Raw genomic sequence first — 22,491 nt, 5'->3', positions numbered from 1 at the left:
TACACGCAATGTTCCGCTCTATGATTTGCGCCAGAATGTATGTGCTTCCAGTTTCACTGACGAACAGCTGTTGTGGTTTTTGAACAAGTTTCTTGTTTTCCAATGCTTTTTTGTTTAGTGCACTCAAACACAAACCATTTCGGATGACTGTTCCAGCTAGCGCTGCCACTCTCTCTCCCATTCTGTCCTTTGATAACGGAACCCGCACAACTGGCGTTGGAGCGGCGACGGCTGACCAAACATGACACTGGAACCAACACTAGACAGTCCAGCGACGGCATCAGGTAGTGTACAAAAAACCGTCCAGCACACAGCTGTTTGGGACGATTTTTGTGTCATAACTGGTGAGCCTTGATTTACAAGAAATTAAGTGACTGGCGGCGGAACACTGGGGCCGTATTTTAAGTTCATATCAATTCCAGGCCGATTTGACATTCACGCCCAAGAAGAGATTTCGTGAGACGATTATTTCTGCTAGCATGTGTTAGCTGGCAATTACAAACGCATATAAGCCATCGCAAAAGCAATTACACAGGCGCCAATCTCCCCGAGACGGCTGAATATACCGATTCCTATGACATCGGTGACAGTGACACGCACGTCGGCTTAGCGCTCTCAAGAGAAACGACTGCATATGCAGCATGACCGACGGATATATGCACACACCTTCCATGCTTCACACAACGAAAACCAGAGCCGCCAGATGGCGACCATCTACGATCTGAGTGACAGCACGGGGCGCCGGCGGCAACGTCTCACCACCTGAATCAACAGCAAACATGCTCTATGGGACGAACACAATGACGGCGAACGTTGTGCGCACGGGTGATTACCTTATCCAACCAAATCACGAACCAGCAAGCCACAGGGCGGGTGCAGTAACCACAGAGTCGCCCACACGCAGCACGTGTCACAGAGAACAGCAATTAACTACGCAAACCCGGGGAAGAACCAAGTCTGTCCCTTTGCTACTCAACTAGCAGAAGCACGTCACACAAAAATCGCACTGCCAGTGATTGCTAAAAAGGAAAAGGCAGGACACCGTGGGTGTATTTCAAGGCTACCTATAGGCTTAACAGGTACGTTAAACAAATAGTAACACAAACGACAACTAAATGCAGTTGATTTACGGCCATGAGATAACGCTCTCCGAAAGGAAAGTCTCTTTGATATTGCCACTCTAAGACCGGAACGATTGTCTGAAACACATCAAAAGAACGCAATCAATGGTCAGTCTCTGCTGGCCCCAGCGGCAAGCAGTACGGTGCCGCGAGCACCGATTACCAGGTGAAGGTGAGATCAAACGTAAAGAACAGAATAGCGAACGCCAGGAAAGACAGTGTTAGCTGAATCTGGATAGGACTTGATGGGCGCCTGGAGACGAGGAATTATCTTGCAGTCATGTGCCACTAAGCATAGCTCAGGCGGGAAGACCGCGGTAGCAGCTACCAGGCGGGGAAAGGGTTACCTGAGGACAATGTAACCACTTTAGCACCAGCTCGATGAGCGCTCGCACTGCGCATGGTGCGAAGACCCGACAATAGCGTGATGTTTGGCGACCCTGCATTCTCACGACATGACCAGGCAGCACGCGGAGCAGGATGCGCTAAATGCTGTCCACCTCGCTTGTGATTCGAAGAGCCACCTGATCACCTGACAGCCATCTACACCGGCACGCAGGCGACCGAGCATAGATATTCATTATGCTAGTGTCACTGTAAGTCTGAGCTGCGGAACAACTGAAAATATTAATAACCGTGAAATGTAGCGAAACCTTTTAAAAGATGGGAATGTATTCAAATTCCGAACCAAAATGCATGCTTAATCATCCACCTAAGCTTGCACCTCCGTGAGTCTGCTCAGCTACATATGTTTCATAAATTTGGGACGCTTTTCAATTTTGCTTGCTTCTGTACACGTACACGTAAACTATCACCTAAACGCACATAACCAATCCAGCAGGCAGAATCCACGTCAGTGCAGATGCGAGTGGTTAGCCCTTCTTAGGTTGTCCGCATCAGTTAAGTCGATTTTGTCGCTTCTAGATACTCAATGACTTTGAGTTTCAGCGTTCAGAGGCACTACAAATATTGCAGACTGCCAGCAATTGACTTAAGGCTGAAAGTTTAATAATTTTGTACAGCAAGAACAGAACTTCGCGATATGCAAACCGATCTTTTCTTGCAATGCCATTTGATACAAGCCATGCGATGGTTCATCCTGCAAGCATGATAAAAAGGGTTAAAATGCAAGTATGCAAGCATGCAAATATGTATCTGTACAAGTGTGTATCTGTAATGCCGGGGAGAAAGGCTTAGTCTTGTGAATGTAGCTCGTAATTGTGAGATGTGAGATGCATGTGAGATGAAGGTGGGTGCTCCCACACTATCGGTTCATGAGCAGCCTTACAGTGCATGAGCAGCCCTTCGGTGCATGAGGAAACGTTTCGTTACAAACTCCATCGCGCGACGCGCTGGGTATCTGGGTGTTTACTTGGGACACTGAGCAACACAAGCCTTTCACCAAGAGTCGTGCCACCCCAGCCGACCCCCTCCGCGGCTCGATCGTCTGTCTAATGGCACCAAAACATGCCATGCGGGCTAATGCGAGCAGCAGGGGGGTCGGCCTGCAGGGGGCGCCCAGTCGCGGCGCGCCTCCTCTGGGCCGTCACGAGCGGCGGCGGCCAACCCCGGGGACGGTGGCCGAGCCCGCAGCCGCCGTCAGTATACCTCGAATGATGGGAGTGGGCGGTGGAAGGGAAGACTCTTTGCGCTTGGCGGCCGCTTGCTTCAGCAGGTCATACACTGGGTCAGTGGCTTCCGCTCCGGCTACAGGGACGAGAGAAAAACACGCCACGCTGCAGTGATTGGCGACGCGGACCCAACTGAGGACTGCCCGCAACATGGTCGTCTCGCGGCATCGCACTGGCCCGACGCCATGCGGAATGTGTGCCGCGGACGTCCGCAGAGTTAGATTGCATGTCAAACGAGAATATCATTAGCGTCTCAAAGCATTCCGAACGAGAAAAACCATACACACAAAGCACAACGAAGATAGCATAAACCGCACAAGACAACGCGCGTGGATGTTTCAAAAGGGCGATCATGGCAAGGGCAAACGACTCCTTTTGCTTTTGCGCAGACAAAACTGAAACCGTGCGACCGCAGCCCAAAATCGAATCAGCTACAAATGTTGTGCATGCACGGCATGCCAAACGAACGGGTGCCAAAGGGACCCACCACAGACGCGCGATGTGTCACGTATAATTATTCCACGCCCACAGACGGTGAATACACCACTGTTAAGACAGGTTCTGCATCACCTCTGGGTTTCATAAATATGAATTGCTACCTCATGGCAAATTGCAAAATTCAGCAGAGACGTGTCCAGAATCGGGTCTTGGTGGGCGCCAAGTTCCGAGTCCCGAGTCACGTAGTCACACCCACTAGGACACGTAGCTGACAACACAGAAATGAACCAGAGGTAGAAGTAAATCATCTTTGTTCGCCGTCTCAAAGGTAAATTACTCGTTGCCCTCATTTTGGTTCACTGATTATAACAACCTTAGCATGGAGAGCACAGGAACAGTGCGACGTCCCTTACGGCAATGACGTTTGGAATTACCGATAACGAACACCACGTTAAAACGGCTACACCACTTACAGGCTGATACCTGTCATAGCATACGCTACCGATGCACTTTCTCACGTTTTCCTTGACTTAAATTTCTCCAGGGTGTCTCTAGAAAGCAAGAAATAACCACTTTCTAGTGCAGGGACTGTCTTCGACAACAGAGATGCACGGCAAGGGCAGATAAGCTCTGGTAAAAACAGCCCCGCCGCGGCAGCGCCTTGACAAGAGTTCTTTAGGGACTTCCAGAGAGTAGCAGAGGCGGGCTGTCGCTTGCTCGCTTGTCGGCACACTCCAAAGCCCGCCAACAGTGCTGCCTGCCGGAAGTGCTCGCTAACCGTCGTGGCCGTCTAGACTCCAGGGCTCTGTCTGACAGAGGCGGCACGTGCCGGCGTGCCGGCCTCCTTGTTCGGGGGCGTGACAGCACTGCTCGGTGCGCACGCCCCAGCCAGGTGGAGCGCCACTTTTGTTACTCGACGCCTATCGATCTGCCGGCCGAGACTGGACGGCGCGGCCCGGCGCTGGGTGGACGGCGCGGCGCGGATGACCCGCAGACGGCATGGCATGGGAGTCGTTGGGAGACAGGGGGGCGGGGACTGTCGGGAGACAGGAGAGAGCGGGGACTGTCGGGGCACAGGAGAGAGCACGGACTGTTGGAAGACAGGAGACAGCAGGGACTGTCGGGACACAGGAGAGAGCACGGGCTGTTGGAAAACAAGAGACAGCAGGAACTGTCGGGGCACAGGAGAGAGCACGGACTGTTGGAAGACAGGAGACAGCAGGGACTGTCGGGACACAGGAGAGAGCGGGGACCGTCGGGACACAGGAGAGAGCACGGACTGTTGGAAGACAGGAGACAGCAGGGACTGCCGGGACACAGGAGAGAGCAGCGACTGTCGGGACACAGGAGACAGCAGGGACTGTCGGGACACAGGAGAGAGCAGCGACTGTCGGGAGACAGGAGAGAGCAGCGACTGTAGGGAGACGGGGGAGAGAGGGGGCTGTCGGAAGACGACACGGTACGGGAACTGTCTGGAGACACGAGGGAGCAAGGACTGTAGGGGGGCGGGACAGCACGGGAAGTGTTGAGAAACAGGAGAAAGCGCGATTGTCAGGGTTCGGGACAGCACTGAGACCGCCTGCATCCGGAGACAGGACGTTGCGGGATGCCGGGAAACTGGACAGGGCCATTACCGGCAGACAGGACCGGGTTTGATGCTTGCACAAAGTTTACCGGGAGATAAGACATCATGTGGAATCACATGAATATCTTATTGAGAGACGGTACAGTAGGCTCCCGGCACATTGAGTATTAAGGACAAGATGTCAGCCTTTGGTAAGCTCGGTTTAGCAAAAGATGCAGGCTGTTCTGGGCGCGATAACACGCTCTGTATGTCCACGTAAGAGGCGCGGCCGTACCTCCTGCTACCGTCCTTCCATCTTGCCCCCAGGGTATCAGCCTTTGTTAACGGGTATGCCATCCATTCCTTTCTGATTCTAATGCCTTTTCGCATGTCCTATGCTTTCGCAGGTCCTAATGCTTCTACGCAGGTCGTAGGTCCTACCCCGTGTGCTCTGACCATCCGCCCTTCGTGGTCCTCATCAAACGCTTCGTTACGTCAAGCTAGGGTCACCGTGTATCTCGTCCTACACAGCATACAGCCCACTCAGCCCCCTCCGCAGCTGGCGATGCGGCGTTGGCGCCGGCGCCAGTGCGGCGCCGACTCACTGGGGTCCTCGGCGCCCTCGATGTAGCGCGTCTCCAGCTCGGAGGTGGACTTCTGGCGGCGCAGCAGGCGTGACTTGGGCTGACAGCGCGGCACGCTGCCCTGGCACTCGACGTGCACGTTCATCTTGCACAACCGGCACTTGAGGCCCTGCCGCGTGTGCCCTGGCGACGGGGAGGGCGGAGCCGTCAGAGGCCGCGCGACACGGGCGTCACTGGCCCGCGCTGCGGAAGGCGTCGCCGAACAGCGGCGGCGACACGGGCGTCACTGGCCCGCGCTGCGGAAGACACTGCCGAACAGCGGCGGCGACACGGGCGTCACTGGCCCGCGCTGCGGAAGACGCCGCCGAACAGCGGCGGCGACACGGGCGTCACTGGCCCGCGCTGCGGAGGGCGGAGCCGTCAGAGGCCGCGCGACACGGGCGCCACTGGCCCGCGCTGCGGAAGGCGTCGCCGAACAGCGGCGGCGACACGGGCGTCACTGGCCCGCGCTGCGGAAGGCGTCGCCGAACAGCGGCGGCGACACGGGCGTCACTGGACCGCGCTGCGGAAGGCACCGCCGAACAGCAGCGGCGACACGGGCGTCACTGGCCCGCGCTGCGGAAGGCGTCGCCGAACAGCGGCGGCGACACGGGCGTCACTGGCTCGCGCTGCGGAAGGCGCCGCCGAACAGCGGCGGCGACACGGGCGTCACTGGCCCGCGCTGCGGAAGACACCGCCGAACAGCGGCGGCGACGCGGGCGTCACTGGCCCGTGCTGCGGAAGGCACCGCCGAACAGCGGCGGCGACACGGGCGTCACTGGCCCGCGCTGCGGAAGGCGTCGCCGAACAGCGGCGGCGACACGGACGTCACTGGCTCGCGCTGCGGAAGGCGTCGCCGAACAGCGGCGGCGACGCGGGCGTCACTGGCCCGTGCTACGGAAGGCACCGCCGAACAGCGGCGGCGACACGGGCGTCACTGGCCCGCGCTGCGGAAGGCGTCGCCGAACAGCGGCGGCGACACGGGAGTCACTGGCTCGCGCTGCGGAAGGCGCCGCCGAACAGCGGCGGTGACACGGGCGTCACTGGCCCGCGCTGCGGAAGACACCACCGAACAGCGGCGGCGACACGGGCGTCACTGACCCGCGCTGCGGAAGGCGCCGCCGAACATGGAGGGATGTGGTCTGTGAATGGCGTCGGCTGCACATGGGCACACCCAGCAACGGAAGTTAGTGTGAAGCAGCACCCAAGCAGCGGGCAGGTTTGGATGTTAGCGGTGTCATGCTGTGTCGGTCACAGACACATCATCAAAGTGGTCCGCGTAAGCTAGTCAAGGATCACACTATATTCAGATAAAACTTTTGGGAAATGTATAGGTTTGCCATAGCGTGTGAAACGGATCTCGCCATATTTTATTCCACGATGGCATATTAATCTTAACGTTTGAAGTCTGAAATACGTCAGTTCCTGAGATTAAAGACTTTCTGTCCACCCAAGTCTTCTCCACGGGACTAGAGACCAACAAAGTGTGACGGAAACACTTGCGGAAAAACGACACTAACACGAACGCATTCCAGTCAGCACCGAGGTCAGTGATTGATTGTAAGTGACCTCATACGCATGACTCAGCGGAGCCAAATTGCTTTCTTTTACCCAGCTGTGATGCCGTCAATACTTTTGAAAGTTATAGCATGACCACGTCTAGAGTAAATTGGTTGTAATCATGATTCGTCCCCATTTGGTAATTCAAAAGCGACGCATCTGCTAGCCCGAGAGCAAAAAAATAAACTTTCGCCGCATACGCCTTCCACAAAGCAGTTTGCGCGCGCGTGTGTGTGTGTGTGTGTGTGCGTGTGTGTGTGTGTGTGTGTGGTGTGTGTGTGTGTGTGTGTGTGGTGTGTGTGTGTGTGTGTGTGTGTGTGTGTGTGTGTGTGTGTGTGTGTGTGTGTGTGTGTGTGTGTGTGTGTGTGTGTGTGTGTGTGTGTGTGTGTGTGTGTGTGTGTGTGTGTGTGTGTGTGTGTGTGTGTGTGTGTGTGTGTGTGTGTGTGTGTGTGTGTGTGTGTGTGTGTGTGTGTGTGTGTGTGTGTGTGTGTGTGTGTGTGTGTGTGTGTGTGTGTGTGTGTGTGTGTGTGTGTGTGTGTGTGTGTGTGTGTGCGTCGCAGCACGACCGCTGTCGCCTTATTGCTCGATGCGGTAGCGCATATATAGAAAAACCGACACAGTAGCCCGCAAATGATTCTCACCATGCGGACTTTTGGGAACAAGGTCCGTGATCAGACGGTGTAGACGTCTAAAATTGTTGGTCAGGTGCGTCCAAATAAAAATTCAGCCAGACTAAACGCTCATATGATGCGAGGATCTGGTCGGGACCTCCCTGGAAAAAATACAAGCGGGGGAGGGGGAGGAGAGGAAGGGGAGGCACAAAGCCTTAAGCTGGCGATGGTAAAGCAAGTTCACGCGAGTTGTAAGTTAGATGATTGATTGGTTCAATTCAGGATCCCACACAAACGGGCACGCGATGACGGACAGGAGAGGAAGATTTGGCGCCGACCTGCCGTTTGAGGGCCCGGGCGGCCCGACACAGATGCAGGAGCGCTGTCCGGCTCATCTCCTGTCGGTCGATGACATCACATTGTTGCGTCGATGTGACACTGATGACGTGCCGGCCCCAAACGACCACACACTGGCTCCGCGCCCGTGATGACGCTTTCTTACAACCCCCTCCTATCAAACTGCAACTTTCCTTGGGGGTCCGTACGAAAGTCACTAACTTTGCTGTCTGCATGTGAGACGCCCAAGAAAACAACTTGATCTCGCTAACACTGGTAACTCGTTGAAACAACAAGAACCAAATGAACAATGGGATCACATTGGGAACGGTAGGTCAGTCGGGCAGAGTGTGACCGAAGCATGCTTTTAGTGATCACCCCCAAATCTAAGAGGTGGCTGCCAAGCAGTGAGTCTGAAAGTGCGGAAAAACACTAATCAGCTAGCGGAGTCAAGGAGTTGGGTGCTATCGGCTTAGGATAGTAGGCGGCCGTGGGGTAGGAGGCTGCATAGATCGTTGATGAAGATGAGGAACAAGACTGGGGCGGCAAGGGATCGCTGGGCCACCCCGTGGGAAAGAGATTAGGTTGTGAGGCCACCACTGACCACCTGCTTCCGACCGCTCAGCAATAATTTGTCACATTCTGGCCCACCTATGAAATGGCAGCAAACGAGCGCGCGCACTCGTGACAGCGCACGCCCGCCGTCCTCGAGAAACAGCACCCTCTCCGCCTGACGCGGCGCCGGCTGGCGCGTGCCACCGACGCGCGGCGGGCGGACGCACGTACCTCTGAGAATCTGATTGCAGGTGTCGCAGGCAGTGATCTTCTTGTAGGTGTACTCTTGGAACCAGTGAGCTCCGACTGGAAGGCTGGCAGCGGTCGGTCCGTCCGGTGGCCGGCTGCCTTCCCGGCCATTCCGCCTGCCGAACAACAGCCCCGTCACCGGCCGGCTCGAGCGACGCCGCTCCAACAGTTGGATGCTTTAGACTGTGCTCGGCCGGCGACAGCGTGATGACATTGTGGGCGATGACTTGGGGCATATGTGGCCGCGCCCTTTATTATACGAGCCGTTTTATGCCAAGCGATGGTAGTTGTCTGCCCGCCGACGAGCCCGCCGGGACAGGAAATGTCGGTGCTTGCCAAGGAGACGGGTCCTGTTGAGTTGGACTGGCGCCAGCGGTCACGACCGGCACGCTATTTGCAAAACATGCGGCTGCTATGGCCATTAGCGACCCCCCTCCCCCTCCCCAATGCCAAAGCGAAGGCTGAAGTGCGGCAGCGCCGAGTGTTCTGTAGCACGACAGCGTCCTAACCGCGCCCGCACAGCAGCTGAGAGACACGTGTCTGGACTGAAGCAGTCAATACCGACATTCTCGTGCTGAGTCCTCGGTGCTAAATACGAACATCACCGTACTTCAATGTACTGCTAAGATGGACGATTTTTCATACAGTTAGACTTTCAAATTGTTAGCGCCTCGAACCTGCTTGAAACAATCAAAGACTTTGGATCAAGTAGCCAATTATTGTTAAGTTACATGCATGAAAACTTCTATCAGTATTTCTGATACATTCAGAATTTTTATGACAACAGCCCCTCCACCCAAACATATTAAGGATGTTCAACTGTTTTTATGGGCTCCGTCCGTCCAATCAAGGTCGATCACGCGTCGATAACGACCATTGACCCTTGCGAAGCCCTTGGAAGCGCTGATCACGACGTCCGCCTCAGCAAACTGGATTGGTGTGGAGTGTCCCCGGGGTAGTCCTGGGACTACCCGAGGACTACCCGAGGACTACCCGAGGACTACCCGAGGACTACCCGAGGACTACCCGAGAACTACCCGAGGACTACCCGAGGACTACCCGAGGACTACCCGAGGACTACCCGAGGACTACCCGAGCGGTCGGAAGCAGGTGGTCGGTGGTGGCCCGGCAGCCTTATATCTGTCCCACGGGTTGGCCCAGCGATCTCTTGCCGGCCCAATCCTGGCCCTCATCTTCATCGACCACCTATCCAGCTTCCTACCCCACGGCCGTCTACTGTCCTATGATGATGACACACAACTCCTTGACTCCGCTGCCCCCGATGTCGTCGGCCTGTCCAACCTGAAAGCCCGTGTCAAGGGGTCCATTCAGTGCCTTCAAAACTGGATTCAGCCAAGGAGCCTTAAAATGAGTCCCAAAAAGACAGACTTCATGCTAATCGGCACCAGATCCATCACAAGGAGTGGCAACCTCCACATTACCATCTCCGGCACAAGCATTCATCCATCATGTTCAGGGAAAAAACTGGGTGTACTCCTCGACTACCACTTCACCTGGGAACCCTACATCTCCTCTCTCATTCGGCGTTGTAACGCAATCTTCATATCCCTGTTCAAGATCCGACACCACATCACTCGCAAGGTTTTGAAGCTCCTTGTCAAAATCCATGTCTTCCCCCACACCCTCTACTGCCTGTCCAATCTGGGGTGGAGCGACCGAGCGTCACCTAGACAAGATGCACAGGGTAATGTACTTCGCAGCCAGGCTGGTGAGTGGTGTCAGCCGCAGTGCTCACGTTTCATCCGTTCTGGACGCGCTCGGCTGGCGTAGCGTCTCGGACCTGGTGCACCACCGGGACTGCCTGAATGTGTACAGGGCACTGCACGTCCCCGGATCTCCTAGTGCACTGCGTGCTTTATTCGTAACGCGCACCGAATCTTCCCAACGCCAAACTCGGGCTGTTTTGGGCGGTGTCGGCTCGCTGCATCTGCCACGCGTCCGAGTGCGCGCCACTTAGCGACCCTTTCCGTACCGCGCCGCCGCCATGTGGAGCCGACTGCCTACGTCGGCTGTCCGCGTCCCCTCGCGCCGGGCATTCTTAACTGTTTTAAATCGCCGACTCGTCGAATGAAACTGTGTGTCTATACGGGTATGTGTATATCTGTAGAGCCCACACCGTACACCACACTGTACGGTGTGGGCTCTTTTTCCTTGTTTGACTAGGTGCAGAACAACCACCACGTGCGTCGCCTTAAATAAAACTGTTGTAACTGTAACTGTGACTGTGAAGGATATGTCAGCACTCGGAGCCAGTAGCAAACTACATTAAGATGTTTCAGGAGCCAGGGTGGACTCGTAAAGGCTCCTGTGGGATCTTCGCGTGCCCCGAGAATTGATCTTAAGTGTCTTCATTCACCATGGATAAGATCTGTTATCCCTTCAAACATTTTCCGGCGAGACTTTGGTTTTTGGGTCCGACTTAAGAGGTCTGCAGGCTCCTGTCGCGCTGCCGTTGTCCGTATCGATGACGTGCCAGGGCCATCGTCTGGCCCCGTCCGCCCATTCGCCACGGTCGCCGCCTCGCCGCCCGGCAGCGGAACTAAACGCCGCTGGTGGCGCGGTCGGTTGACGTTCTCGGCGGCACGCAGCAGCTGGGACATGATGGATTCGTCGCCGCCTCACGGGCTGCTGACGTCACGTGTTTTGTCACGAGCGTCTGACGTCACCCTAAGTCAGCGCGCACGGCCAGGGTTGCACGACGAGACGCGTCAGCACTCCTGCGTCAGTACTGCCGGGCTCACACCGCCGTGTCAGCATTGTTGCAACCGCTCTGCAGCCGGCACACTGCTGCTGCAACCCTACGGCGCGCCAGCGCCGCCGCAGCACCCCAATCGCAGCGTCTGTATGCACAGTATGTATGCAGGAACATTCACAACACCCTCAAAACGGAGTGAGCGCTACTGACATATACAGAGCGCATCCCAGTGCCGTTACTGAAGCCACGACGCAGTATAGATTCGCCGTTCCTTGCGTCCCCGCCACGTGAGCAGCAAGTTTGATACCGCCGTCGGCCGGTCGCCCGGGTCCAATCTGTCACGCGCCGGCCGCGATGTTTTTCCGGGAACGCCAACCGCGCTAACGCCCAGCGGATCACATACTGACCAGGCCAGGCACTCCGTGGATGCTTCCGTAATGTCAGACGACTCCAGAAGATGTCTCAGTCGTCGGCAGCTCGCAAGCGGCAATCGGCGGTTCCCAGGCGGCAATCGGCGGCTCGAAGGCGGCTCGCAAGCGGCAGTCAGCGGCTCGAAGGCGGCTCGCAAGTGGCAGTCGGCGGCTCGACGGCGCCTCGAAAGCGGCAATCGGCGGTTCTCAGGCGGCAATCGGCGGCTCGCAAGCGGCAATCAGCGGCTCGAAGACGGCTCGGAGACGACTCGCGGGCGATAATAAGCGGCTCGCAAGCGGCAATCAGCGGCTCGAAGACGGCTCAGAGACGACTCGCGGGCGACAATAAGCGGCTCGCAAGAGGCAATCGGCGGTTCGAAGGCGGCTCGCATGCGGCAATCGGCGGCTCGGAGACGACTCGCGGGCAACTATCAGCGGCTCGCAAGCGGCAATCAGCGGATCGTAGACGGCTCGGAGACGACTCGCGGGCGACAGTCAGCGGCTCGCAAGCGGCAATTGGCGGCTCGAAGGTGGCGATCGGCGGCTCGCAGGGCCTGCTATATTCGCTCTGTTGCTGCCCAGCGGTTGCTACTTGTAGCCTCGCGCGTCATACATAATGCAACGGCGATCATTACTGCTGGCGAGCCAGCGCAACAGGATGTGACGACGCCACTCGGTTGATTGTCGTCGGCCTTGCAAAAACTCGGGTTACAATGGCCATCGACCTGCGTCCTTGTCGGTTGCTGAGGCTTTCGTGCTGCGCACGTCGCCGAGTTTCCGCTGCGCTCTCGTCTGGTAACCAGAGGTGTGCAACTCCTCTGAATGACATGCGGAACTGGGCCAGTTGTCGGAACATGCTGGAAACCTTGTCAGAAATGATTAGCAAGATCGCTTTCCCGATCTGTTGATCAATGCGTTTTCTGCGCAGTCGAGAAAAGGAGTTGGGCGGGCCCTCGAGCGGCGGGGAGGGTAAAGACGGGACCTCCACTGCTGAGTCGTCCGATCACGTGAAGCGTGCCGCCGGCGCGAGCGGCGGCGGCCACTCTGCTGAGAGCCCTCGGCGTCTACTGCAGGCGTGGCCCACATTTGGCCGCAGTTCTCAGTTGTCCCTCAGTGCGTCAAAACCACCTGAGCAAAAGATGCCATAGAAACTAAAATGCTCTCGTCAATGCAGAGAAGCATTGGAATGCATTGTCAATACCCGGACCGAAATCAGCGGAAAATGTGGCTTTCATAATGAGCACGACACCAAGATAACGATCAAAATGAAACTGTGAGCCCGAAACAGTTTTAATTTTTTCCGACATCTGGGGGAAAATCATACCTTCTCATGGTCGTTTAGACATCCTCACACTGTTTTTTCTTTCATCCTCGCCACAGTAAAACAACCAGCCAAATCAATCAACATTTTTTCCGAGAGTACCAATAACCGTCGTTCAAAGCTTAACAAAACATATGGCCATGAGGCTATATTCCCACCATGGATGTGGACAATGTTTTTGTCACGTGATGCATGCAATGGCTATAATCTGACTTTGTATTTCAGATCATCAAACGGAAGAACCCTCCCAGGGCCAACCAGGGCCCATCCTTCATCATTTCCTGCTTCCTGCAAAATATCATCTACAGGAAATAAGATTATACCTGCTTCCTGCAACCATCATACACGCACCCTGTACATATCATGCTGTCTGTATTTGGCCTGACTGGGGCTGTATATCTTAATACAACCCTGAGACCCAAATGTGTCCTTTTTTAGTTCATAGTGAATTGAAATGAGCTACATACCAACAGAGCATGTGTTATGGGTATACCGCATAGAAACATATACAGATACTGAGCTTTGTTCGATAACAATAATGCGGCAAGCATGGACAGATCCAATCAATGTGCAATGAAGCGGGAAGCTGCAATATTAATGTCAATAGTATACCCAGCATCGTTTAAATGCTCATATTACACCACAGGCGTGGGAACGTTTCAAAAACTGTGGGGGGGGCAAGCTCAGGGTGGGCTTCAGGAACTTTTTCTGGAAAGCGAGCCCGATGACTGGCGGGGGCGGGGGGGGGGGGGGGAGGGTTAGGAATGGAGGTTGTTATCGCTCTTTATTCAATCGTCATGGCTGTTATGCTAGACATGCATCTGGTGCTGTTTATCACTAGTGCACAATCTTGCCTATTCGACTCATCTGTCATTTGGCAAACAAGGCTACCCAGCTTCACTAGATTATTCGTCCATTTTAACAGTGTCTTGCCTGGGGAGGCGAAATTCCACGAGCGGCTAGGCATTCTTGGTCATTAAGGAAGCATCTGCCTCCACAGTGTAGATGTCAAAACACGGTCTGGATATAGGCTGGTGATAATTTTGAAAGTGGATCGATGGCTCACAATGCCACAGATTTTTCACGCGCCTTCATTTCGCTGGCTGCTTTTCAAGAGAGAAGACTTGTCGCAGCATTTTAGGCGGAAACAAATTCGGGAGCTTGAAACTGCCAGAAACAATGTGACAAAAGCCATAAAACTGGAAATTCTCCTTTAAGAACCAAGCCACATAATAACGCCCATCTGTAATATGTTCCTTACCTACGCGCTGCTCCTACCCGGCGTCGGTGGTCACTGCCCCGGCCCGGATGTCTCCCGCATGACTGACTGCGAACTGTCGTATGGCTGCTTTGTTGCATATTGTTGGACCAGTGTTACTACTACATGGTGTATAAAACACGTGTCGGACACCTGCAACAGTATCTAAAGTCTCTACCGCGGGCGTTGCAGTCTCCATAGGCCGCGCAGCGTCGGCCTATCAGCTAATATTAAGTTGTGGCCAACGAGTGGACGAAAATGACTACGCTTCTAAAAAAGTATCCTTGGACGCTTCATGACATTAAATCTTACCTTTAGAAGGCAGCGTGAGCGCATGTTTCACGTGCGCAATTTTTAGACTGATGAAAAGAACGGACTGGCCTTTAAAGCACCGCGAAGTGGGCTGAAATCTGGTGGTTGAAGTGGAAGAGTTAAGGTAAAATCTCTATTTTTTTGCATTTTCGTAGCTATTTATCTATCCAGAAGACAGATTAACACGGCGCCCGCTATCTGGTGGCACTTGCAGTGGCTGAAGCGGTTCGGTTTTACGGAAGCTGTAACCCATGCCATCTTTGTCCTTACTCTCGAAGTTTTGGGAGCGCACGTTGAAACCTTTTAATGTAATTTGTTTCACTAATCAATTCTGAAGAAAACAAACATTCTTAGGCAAGTATGGCATGACCATGCTGATTTTTTAAATTAATTTCGACCCACCCTATTCAACAATAATGAGACCCCCACTCTACTCAACAATAATTAGACCCCTTATTTCCTGCCGGGCAAGGGGCCTCTCGAGTAGAACACCAGGGGAACATTACCGTTCCCGGTTAGGGGCCGAAGGGCCATTCCGTCCCACCGCAAAGTGTCTTCTGGCTATCATTCTGGTGGCACGGGGCGGGATCTCCTGGTCGATCCGGAGGCCATTAGCAGGGTATATCATATCACGATGTTCCCATCCCTGACACGGGAGGCCTTCTAACTCGCGCAGTTAGCCCCGGATCAGCACAGGAACCCTCACTGACGCAACAACATCCCTGATTACCGCAGATGGTCCGAAAGTTGTGACATAGATTCAATTTCCGTGTTTTCTGTGTTCTTCAGAGATGTTGAGTTCTCCCTGACTGTAGCTTGTAGATGAAATGGGGTTCCTTGTGTTAACATGGCTAACCCATGTTCGTCTTAAAATGCTCAAGATCCTGTCAGAGCTGATTACTGATAAGAAACCTAACCAATATGGTGTTGAACATGCGTGCTCGCAAGTCATAGCAGTAACAGCCTTGACGCCCGGCGTTGCAGTCTCCAGGCCGTGCGGCGCGGGTCTTGCGGCTGTAACATTAGGCAATGGCCAATGAGCGAACGAAAAAGATGACGCATTCTTAAGAGAGATGGCTGGTGAACTATGTAAATCGGCATGCATGTTTAATGCCGTACAAAAGTAGGTCAAATGCAACCTAAATCTGAAAATTGGGGGAGGGGGGGCAGTTAACATGCGCTCGGGTGGGGGTCAAACTGACCCTCCCCGAAGGTTTTTCCAAAATGGTTCCAGAACGGCGCGGCGCAGCCGCACCAAACTTTGCATGGCTGTAGACAGGTGAATATCGGATCGTTTGACATCACAAATTTATATGTACCTTGTAAGGTCGTTGACCTCTGGCAGGTCAAAGTCAGGCCATGGTTTCAGAGAAGTCAGTTTCTAGGGAATCGTCCAATCTGATACAATAACGGAGTGTTTGACGAAGCCATACATCTCTGAGGTGTTTTCTTAGGCACTACGAATATTGAATGAGCAAATTACGCTGACATAAGGTCAGGTATGGAGGTCAGACTAAGGTCATGACCAACCTGATTCATTACTCTGGGTTTGCTGTATGGGATAGTTTGTGGTGCTCATTTCGAATTTATTGACAGCAAGAACCGCATTATACATCTTCCACTGACTTCTTAGGGGTAAGAAAAGTCATTGACCTAAGATGACCCTGGTCGACATGTTGTTTTAGGAAAATCTGCCTAGGGTAATCTTTGTCGCTTATTCAAATGCAAAGCTCAGAGCAGTCTGGTAAGATTTTGATCACCATGACCTTCAAAAGGTCAAACAAGGTCACTGACCTCAAAGTGACTTTTGATCTTTTGCTTAGGAACAGTTTCATAGGTTCTGGGGACGCTTTGGTGACCAACCTAGAATTTGACCTTGTTTAACCTTATCCGTCCTGACCTGACCTGTTGATGATTACCCTTTACAGAGCAGAATTGAAATCGTAAGATATTAATGTCTTGGACATATATACGTAACCAGACAGTGATGTGTTTATCATCTAGTTCTGAAGTTAGATATGGCATGGACACGTATCTAAATCTTCGTTTAAAAAGAGATGTTTTGAGAGAATATCAATGGTCTAGAATCTGTCGAATTTACGTAAGGCTTTGTTCTTCAAAGAAAGGACGCCATATTGGCAACGTGCCGATTATTCAGAGCTTTCCAATTGAAACGTGCTGCCTTGTTGGACACTTGGTGCCTGATAAATGAATGGTGGCATTAGTCAGCTACTTGCCCATTTTTCGCCTAAACTCAAGTTATCAAGAGCATTGACGAATATAAAGGAGGTTGTAACCATCTAGCAGAAACACCGGGCAAGGGTTTCAGGACATCATTTATCTAAATGGAGCATCATAAACACTTATTCGAAGAGAGTCAGCAGAATTCCGCCAGTCTCCTTCAGCGGAAGAATCTGATGCGACGTCTAACATCGCACCGGTGTTTTGGTTGCGGTCTGGAAAGGAAAATGCTCCAGCATTAAAGACAGATGCATTTCAGGAGGGACGCCTTGGATGCATGATGAATACCGGACATGTGTATATATATATGCATATGGGGGCCACGGTGTGTCCTTTGTTCATGTGTTTCAACTGTCATGTTGCTGGCTTTATGAAACGCCTATTTTGACGTCAGGTTTCGTCACCCCCTTGAAGTTTTTTCCATCCACACACCCTACCAATAAATAGTTTTGGAACTCTGGCCCGAAATCGCACGTAGACGGTGTCAATTGTCATCTCTGGCAATGATTTTAACACGCCGTAACCTCATCGACCGACACTGGGTAGACCCTCGTCGACCAACGCTCATCATCTCCCGATTATCGACGCTTGGGTGGCGCTGGATCGTCCCACGCTTACTGACGCCCAGCTGTCCCCCACTGGCCGACGCCCAGTTGTCCCTCGCCGACCCGCGCTCGGTCGTCCCTCGTCAACCGACGCTCGGTCGTCCCTGGGTCGTCCCTCGTCAACCGACGCTCGGTCGTCCCTGGGTCGTCCCTCGCCGACCGACGCTCGGTCGTCCCTGGGTCGTCCCTCGCCGACCGACGCTCGGTCGTGCCTGGGTCGTCCCCCGCCGACCGACGCTCGGTCGTCCCTGGGTCGTCCCTCGCCGACCGACGCTCGGTCGTCCCTGGGTCGTCCCTCGCCGACCGACGCTCGGTCGTCCCTGGGTTGTCCCTCGCCGACCGACGCTCGGTCGTGCCTGGGTCGTCCCTCGTCGACCGACGCTCGGTCGTGCCTGGGTCGTCCCTCGTCGATCGACGCTCGGTCGTCCCTGGGTCGTCCCTCGCCGACCGACGCTCGGTCGTGCCTGGGTCGTCCCCCGCCGACCGACGCTCGGTCGTGCCTGGGTCGTCCCCCGCCGACCGACGCTCGGTCGTGCCTGGGTCGTCCCCCGCCGACCGACGCTCGGTCGTCCCCAGGTCGTCTCCCGCCGACCGACGCTCGGTCGTCCCTGGGTCGTCCCTCGCCGACCGACGCTCGGTCGTCCCTGGGTCGTCCCTCGCCGACCGACGCTCGGTCGTCCCTGGGTCGTCCCTTGCCGACCGACGCTCGGTCGTCCCTGGGTCGTCCCTCGCCGACCGACGCTCGGTCGTCCCTGGGTCGTCCCTCGTCGATCGACGCTCGGTCGTCCCTGGGTCGTCCCTCGCCGACCGACGCTCGGTCGTCCCTGGGTCGTCCCTCGCCGACCGACGCTCGGTCGTCCCTGGGTCGTCCCTCGCCGACCGACGCTCGGTCGTCCCTGGGTCGTCCCTCGTCGATCGACGCTCGGTCGTCCCCGGGTCGTCCCTCGCCGACCGACGCTCGGTCGTCCCTCAGCCGCAGACGGACGATCTGCTCTCACAGCCTCGCCAGAGTGCTGCACGCCCGGCACGGCCCCGGAATGGCTGATGAGCCCGCTAATGGCCACAACTTTCCGGCGGGGCCCCAGTTGCCAACGCACCATGCTGCTCCCGCCGCCACAGAGCTCCATAAACACACCACCCGCTGGAACGGAATTCCTCGGACGTAGCTCCCGCAGCAACAAAATTTCCCGGACGCGCCTCCGGCCGGAACAGGATTTTCGAAACACACCTCCTGCCGAGACAAAACTCCCGGAATGCAGTCCCAGCGGGCGGCGGGATTTCCCAAACTCAGCTCCTGCCGCGCCATGATTGCCTAAACAAAGTTTCCGTGGTGTTTCGTGGACGTAGCTCCTGCGCGAAAGCTTCGCTAAGCCAACTTCACCGCGACGTGAGTATACACGATATCTTATACACGATACCTTATACACGATATCTTATACACGATATCTTATACACGAACTCTTTTCACGTCACGACATCCTCAGAACGGTTCGCTTCAGATCAGAACATGCAGGCCCGTCGAGACGAACATTGCCCAAACGCAGCTTCAGTTAAGCAGGATGTCTTAACTGCAGCTACCATCGGAGCAGACTTGGCGAGACGCTGCTCCAGTCAGCACAGGATTTCCGAAACGCAGCGCCTTCGATCTGTTTAAACGCAGGTCCCGTAGAATGTGATTATCCAGATGAAGCTCATGCCAGGGCAGCATTCCCCAAACGTTGCCTCAGTCACGATAGGATTTCCTAAACGAAGCTACCGTCATGACGGGCTTCCCCAAACGCGGCCCCTGTCCAAACAGAACTTCCTAAAAGCAGCCCGTCAAGATAAAATTGTCTAATGAAGCTCGCGTCAGAAGACAATTCTAAAATGCAGCTCCATTCAGGACAGAGTTTCCTACACGTGGCTCCCCGTAAGAAGATAATTTACCAACGCAGCTTGAGCTGTCGTCAGAATAGGATTGTCTAAGCGTAGCTCTCACCAGGACAGTACTTTCTAAACGCAGCTCCCGTCAGAGCAAGATTCCATAGCCGCAATCCTCGCTCCAACATGTTTCACCCCGTAAGATTCCCATCAAGACAACCCAATGACTAGCGACTGTCACTCTCCGGCAACAACCGCTTTGGCAAAGGCATCACGCGCCAGTGGTGGATGCCTCTCCCGCACGCGGAGGACCATTTGGCATGCAGCCTGTTGTCTGGAGGTTTCGCGTTACCGCACGACTCTGAGCCGCCCTCCTGCCTGGCGTCGTTGCGCGGTCACGTGTCATGTGCTGAGGCCGACACGCGCCTGCTGAAACGACCGGCCCATATCCGCCCGCGCAGCCACCATCGCACGCCGGCTAATCGAAACACATTATATAAATGAGCGAAATTAGCAGCGGGCGCTCATCGCTCATGCCGCACCTCGCCGGCCCCATTTGCATCGCCGCCGGCCGCGGGCCGTTTCGCCGCCCGATTAAAGCCGCGCCGCTCATCGCCAACCGCGGCGAGGTGGGCGCGCCGGCGGCGCCCGCGGCGCACCACTGTGGCCGTAACGCGGCCGACGGGCCGGGCCGCGCCACCGCCGGCTGAATACAGAGCGACGCACCGCTGGCTGCGGCAGACGGCCGCCGGCGCCGACAGGAGGGGGCGGCCGCCGCCGCCGCCGCCGCTCTCTCTCTCTCGTTAGCGGGGTCAACAAGGCGGCCCGGTCACGGAGCGTTTGAAGTGGTCTGATTCTGCGTGCGGCGCGCCGGCGGCGGTGCGGCCTCCTTCACCGGCCGCTCGGCAGCGTGTGAGGGTGCGGGGCGGGGCCCGTCAGCGCGGGCTGCCGGGTGATAAACACCCGCAGCTCGGTGTGGAACAGGCAAAAGCCCACGGCTGATTGGCCAACTCCACAGGAAAATAGCAATGCTAGCAGCTATAAATGTGTGGAGGGATGGAATGCCACAGGTAGTTTTTTTTTAGTAAAATGCTGGAAGTTCCAGCATTTCCTTACATGACCATCTTACTTTTGCTTGCAGTTTTATATTTACGCTGCGATCATTCTACAAAATTTAGACCTTACCAGGAACCCAATTGGAACAAACACCCCAAAGCCGTAAGTTCATCTCATGACACTTTAGTCCATGGTATCGCACCCGAAAGCACGCCTCAGGACAACGTTTTGGGTGTTAAGAGATGTATTTAGTCTGTTCGTTGCAAGACTCAGTCGGAAACCAATATGATGCGTACGACCCACGGTGCTGTTAGCAATCGAATGTTTAAGGATTTCGCACCCAGAGACCGTACCAACGTGTCGTACTCGATGCTCACGCAGAACACCTGACCAGGCCGCATTGGCACAGCGCGCACCTGCCAGCCCGATCCAGCGTTCTGTGTTGTTTTCCACAAACATCAATATCATGCGGCTGTCACATCAAACATCAATATCATGCGTCTCAGTGTACCTGAGGCGGCCACCGCCCACAGTCCAGATAGAGTTGTGCCCAATGTCTGCAGTCCAGACATACCTGTCGCACCCCGCGCCTCCAGTCCAGAGATAGTTGTCGCACCCACCGTCTGCTGTCCAGACATAACCGTCGTGTCCACTGTCCATAATCCAGACATACCTGTCCTGTCCGGTATCCTTGTTGAAGCCGGATGACTTGAGCGACTTGAAGGCCTTCAGCCACTTGGTCTTCATGCCGGCTCTCTCGCTGCTGCCGCTGGACTTCCGTTCCCGGCCTCCCTCTCCGGACGCCTCAACTTTGCTTGCAAACAGGTCGCGCTGTTGACACAAATGCTACATCAGCTCCGAAAGGCCAGCCACCTGTGCTGCCAATGCATGGGAGACGGGCGCTGCACCCAGTCGGGGTGCTCTTGCGGATAATGTCAGGTTCCTGCACCGGTATGTTGGCAGCGTCACTGCTCCAGGGCACAATTGTAAGGCATATATATATATATATATATATATATATATATATATATATATATATATATATATATATATATGAAAGCCTTCTAGTCTGTCATATATGTCATATATGTATTATGTATGCCCTCTCTATGCACACGCATACATATATATATATATATATATATATATATATATATATATATATATATATATATATATATATATATCCGTGCACATAATTGGCTCATAGCTGATAAGTACAAGCCTGACATAGCCGTTTGCCCGGTGAGGTGAACCAGTACCAATATGCTGAGCATGAATTCCAACATGAATAGGCTGCGCCTGCCAGCATGAAAGGCGCCGGCTATGCGCTGGCGAATACTGGAAACAGGCGAGTTCCTGGCAGGACCGAGGCCTGCACAGAGTCGATTCGGGAAACCCGGCCGAGTGTCTGCGGCGCCGATATGGGGCAGGAGCCGGCCATAAGACGGCACCATTGAGGCGCCAATGGCCCCCAGCGGGCGGGCTTGTTTGCCCTGCCACGTGCCGGGCGCGGACCGAGCAGCATATTGACACCGCCGGCCGCGGCGCGCCCGTCAGTGCGGACGCGTCTCCGCGCCGTCTGACTGGCCGACCCACGCGCCGGCGACGGGCGAGCAGCGCAGCCGGAAACGACGTCGCGCCCGGACAACACGCCGCTCAGCCGCCTCGCTGTCAGGGCATGGGGAACGAGAGCGGCGGCGCGAGATTTAGAGACGTCCTCATTAGGGCAGCTCGTTGCCGGAGGCGGGCGCGCCCCTGGGAGGCCGGCGGAGCGGTCGCCGAGACGCGGCGCTCCGAGAATTCCTCGTGCCAAGCCGGCTGGAGGCACTGACGGCGACACGCGCCGCTCTCTCAGAGTCAATCAGAGCTGGCGGGCGCGGCGCCAGCCCAGCAGAAGGGAATGTCGGCGGCGGCAGGGAACGTCGGCGGCAGCTGGGAACATAACGGCAGCTGGGAACGTCAGCGACAGCTGGGAACGACAGCGGCAGCTGGGAACGTCAGCGGCAGCTGGGAGCGTCAGC

At 55.1% G+C, this 22,491-nt stretch overlaps 1 protein-coding gene across 1 annotated transcript in view; it reads right to left on the bottom strand.

The window, feature by feature from the left end:
* Positions 1-22,491, bottom strand: part of LOC119098472 (SH3 and cysteine-rich domain-containing protein) — a gene marked incomplete at its 3' end in the record, with an annotated part of 116,431 nt that overhangs the window by 46,719 nt on the left and 47,221 nt on the right. The window contains 5 exon segments of the mRNA XM_037221398.1: positions 2,730-2,828; positions 5,360-5,521; positions 7,887-7,946; positions 8,671-8,804; positions 21,141-21,298. Of these exon segments, the coding sequence (XP_037077293.1) occupies positions 2,730-2,828; positions 5,360-5,521; positions 7,887-7,946; positions 8,671-8,804; positions 21,141-21,298 (613 nt within the window).

Source organism: Pollicipes pollicipes, unplaced genomic scaffold, assembly GCF_011947565.3.
Source record: "Pollicipes pollicipes isolate AB1234 unplaced genomic scaffold, Ppol_2.1 Scaffold_4740;HRSCAF=5597_pilon_pilon_pilon, whole genome shotgun sequence".
NCBI classification, from domain to species: domain Eukaryota; kingdom Metazoa; phylum Arthropoda; class Thecostraca; order Pollicipedomorpha; family Pollicipedidae; genus Pollicipes; species Pollicipes pollicipes.
Note: the sequence above shows the minus strand (reverse complement) of the source record. Positions and strands in the feature narration are given on the sequence as shown.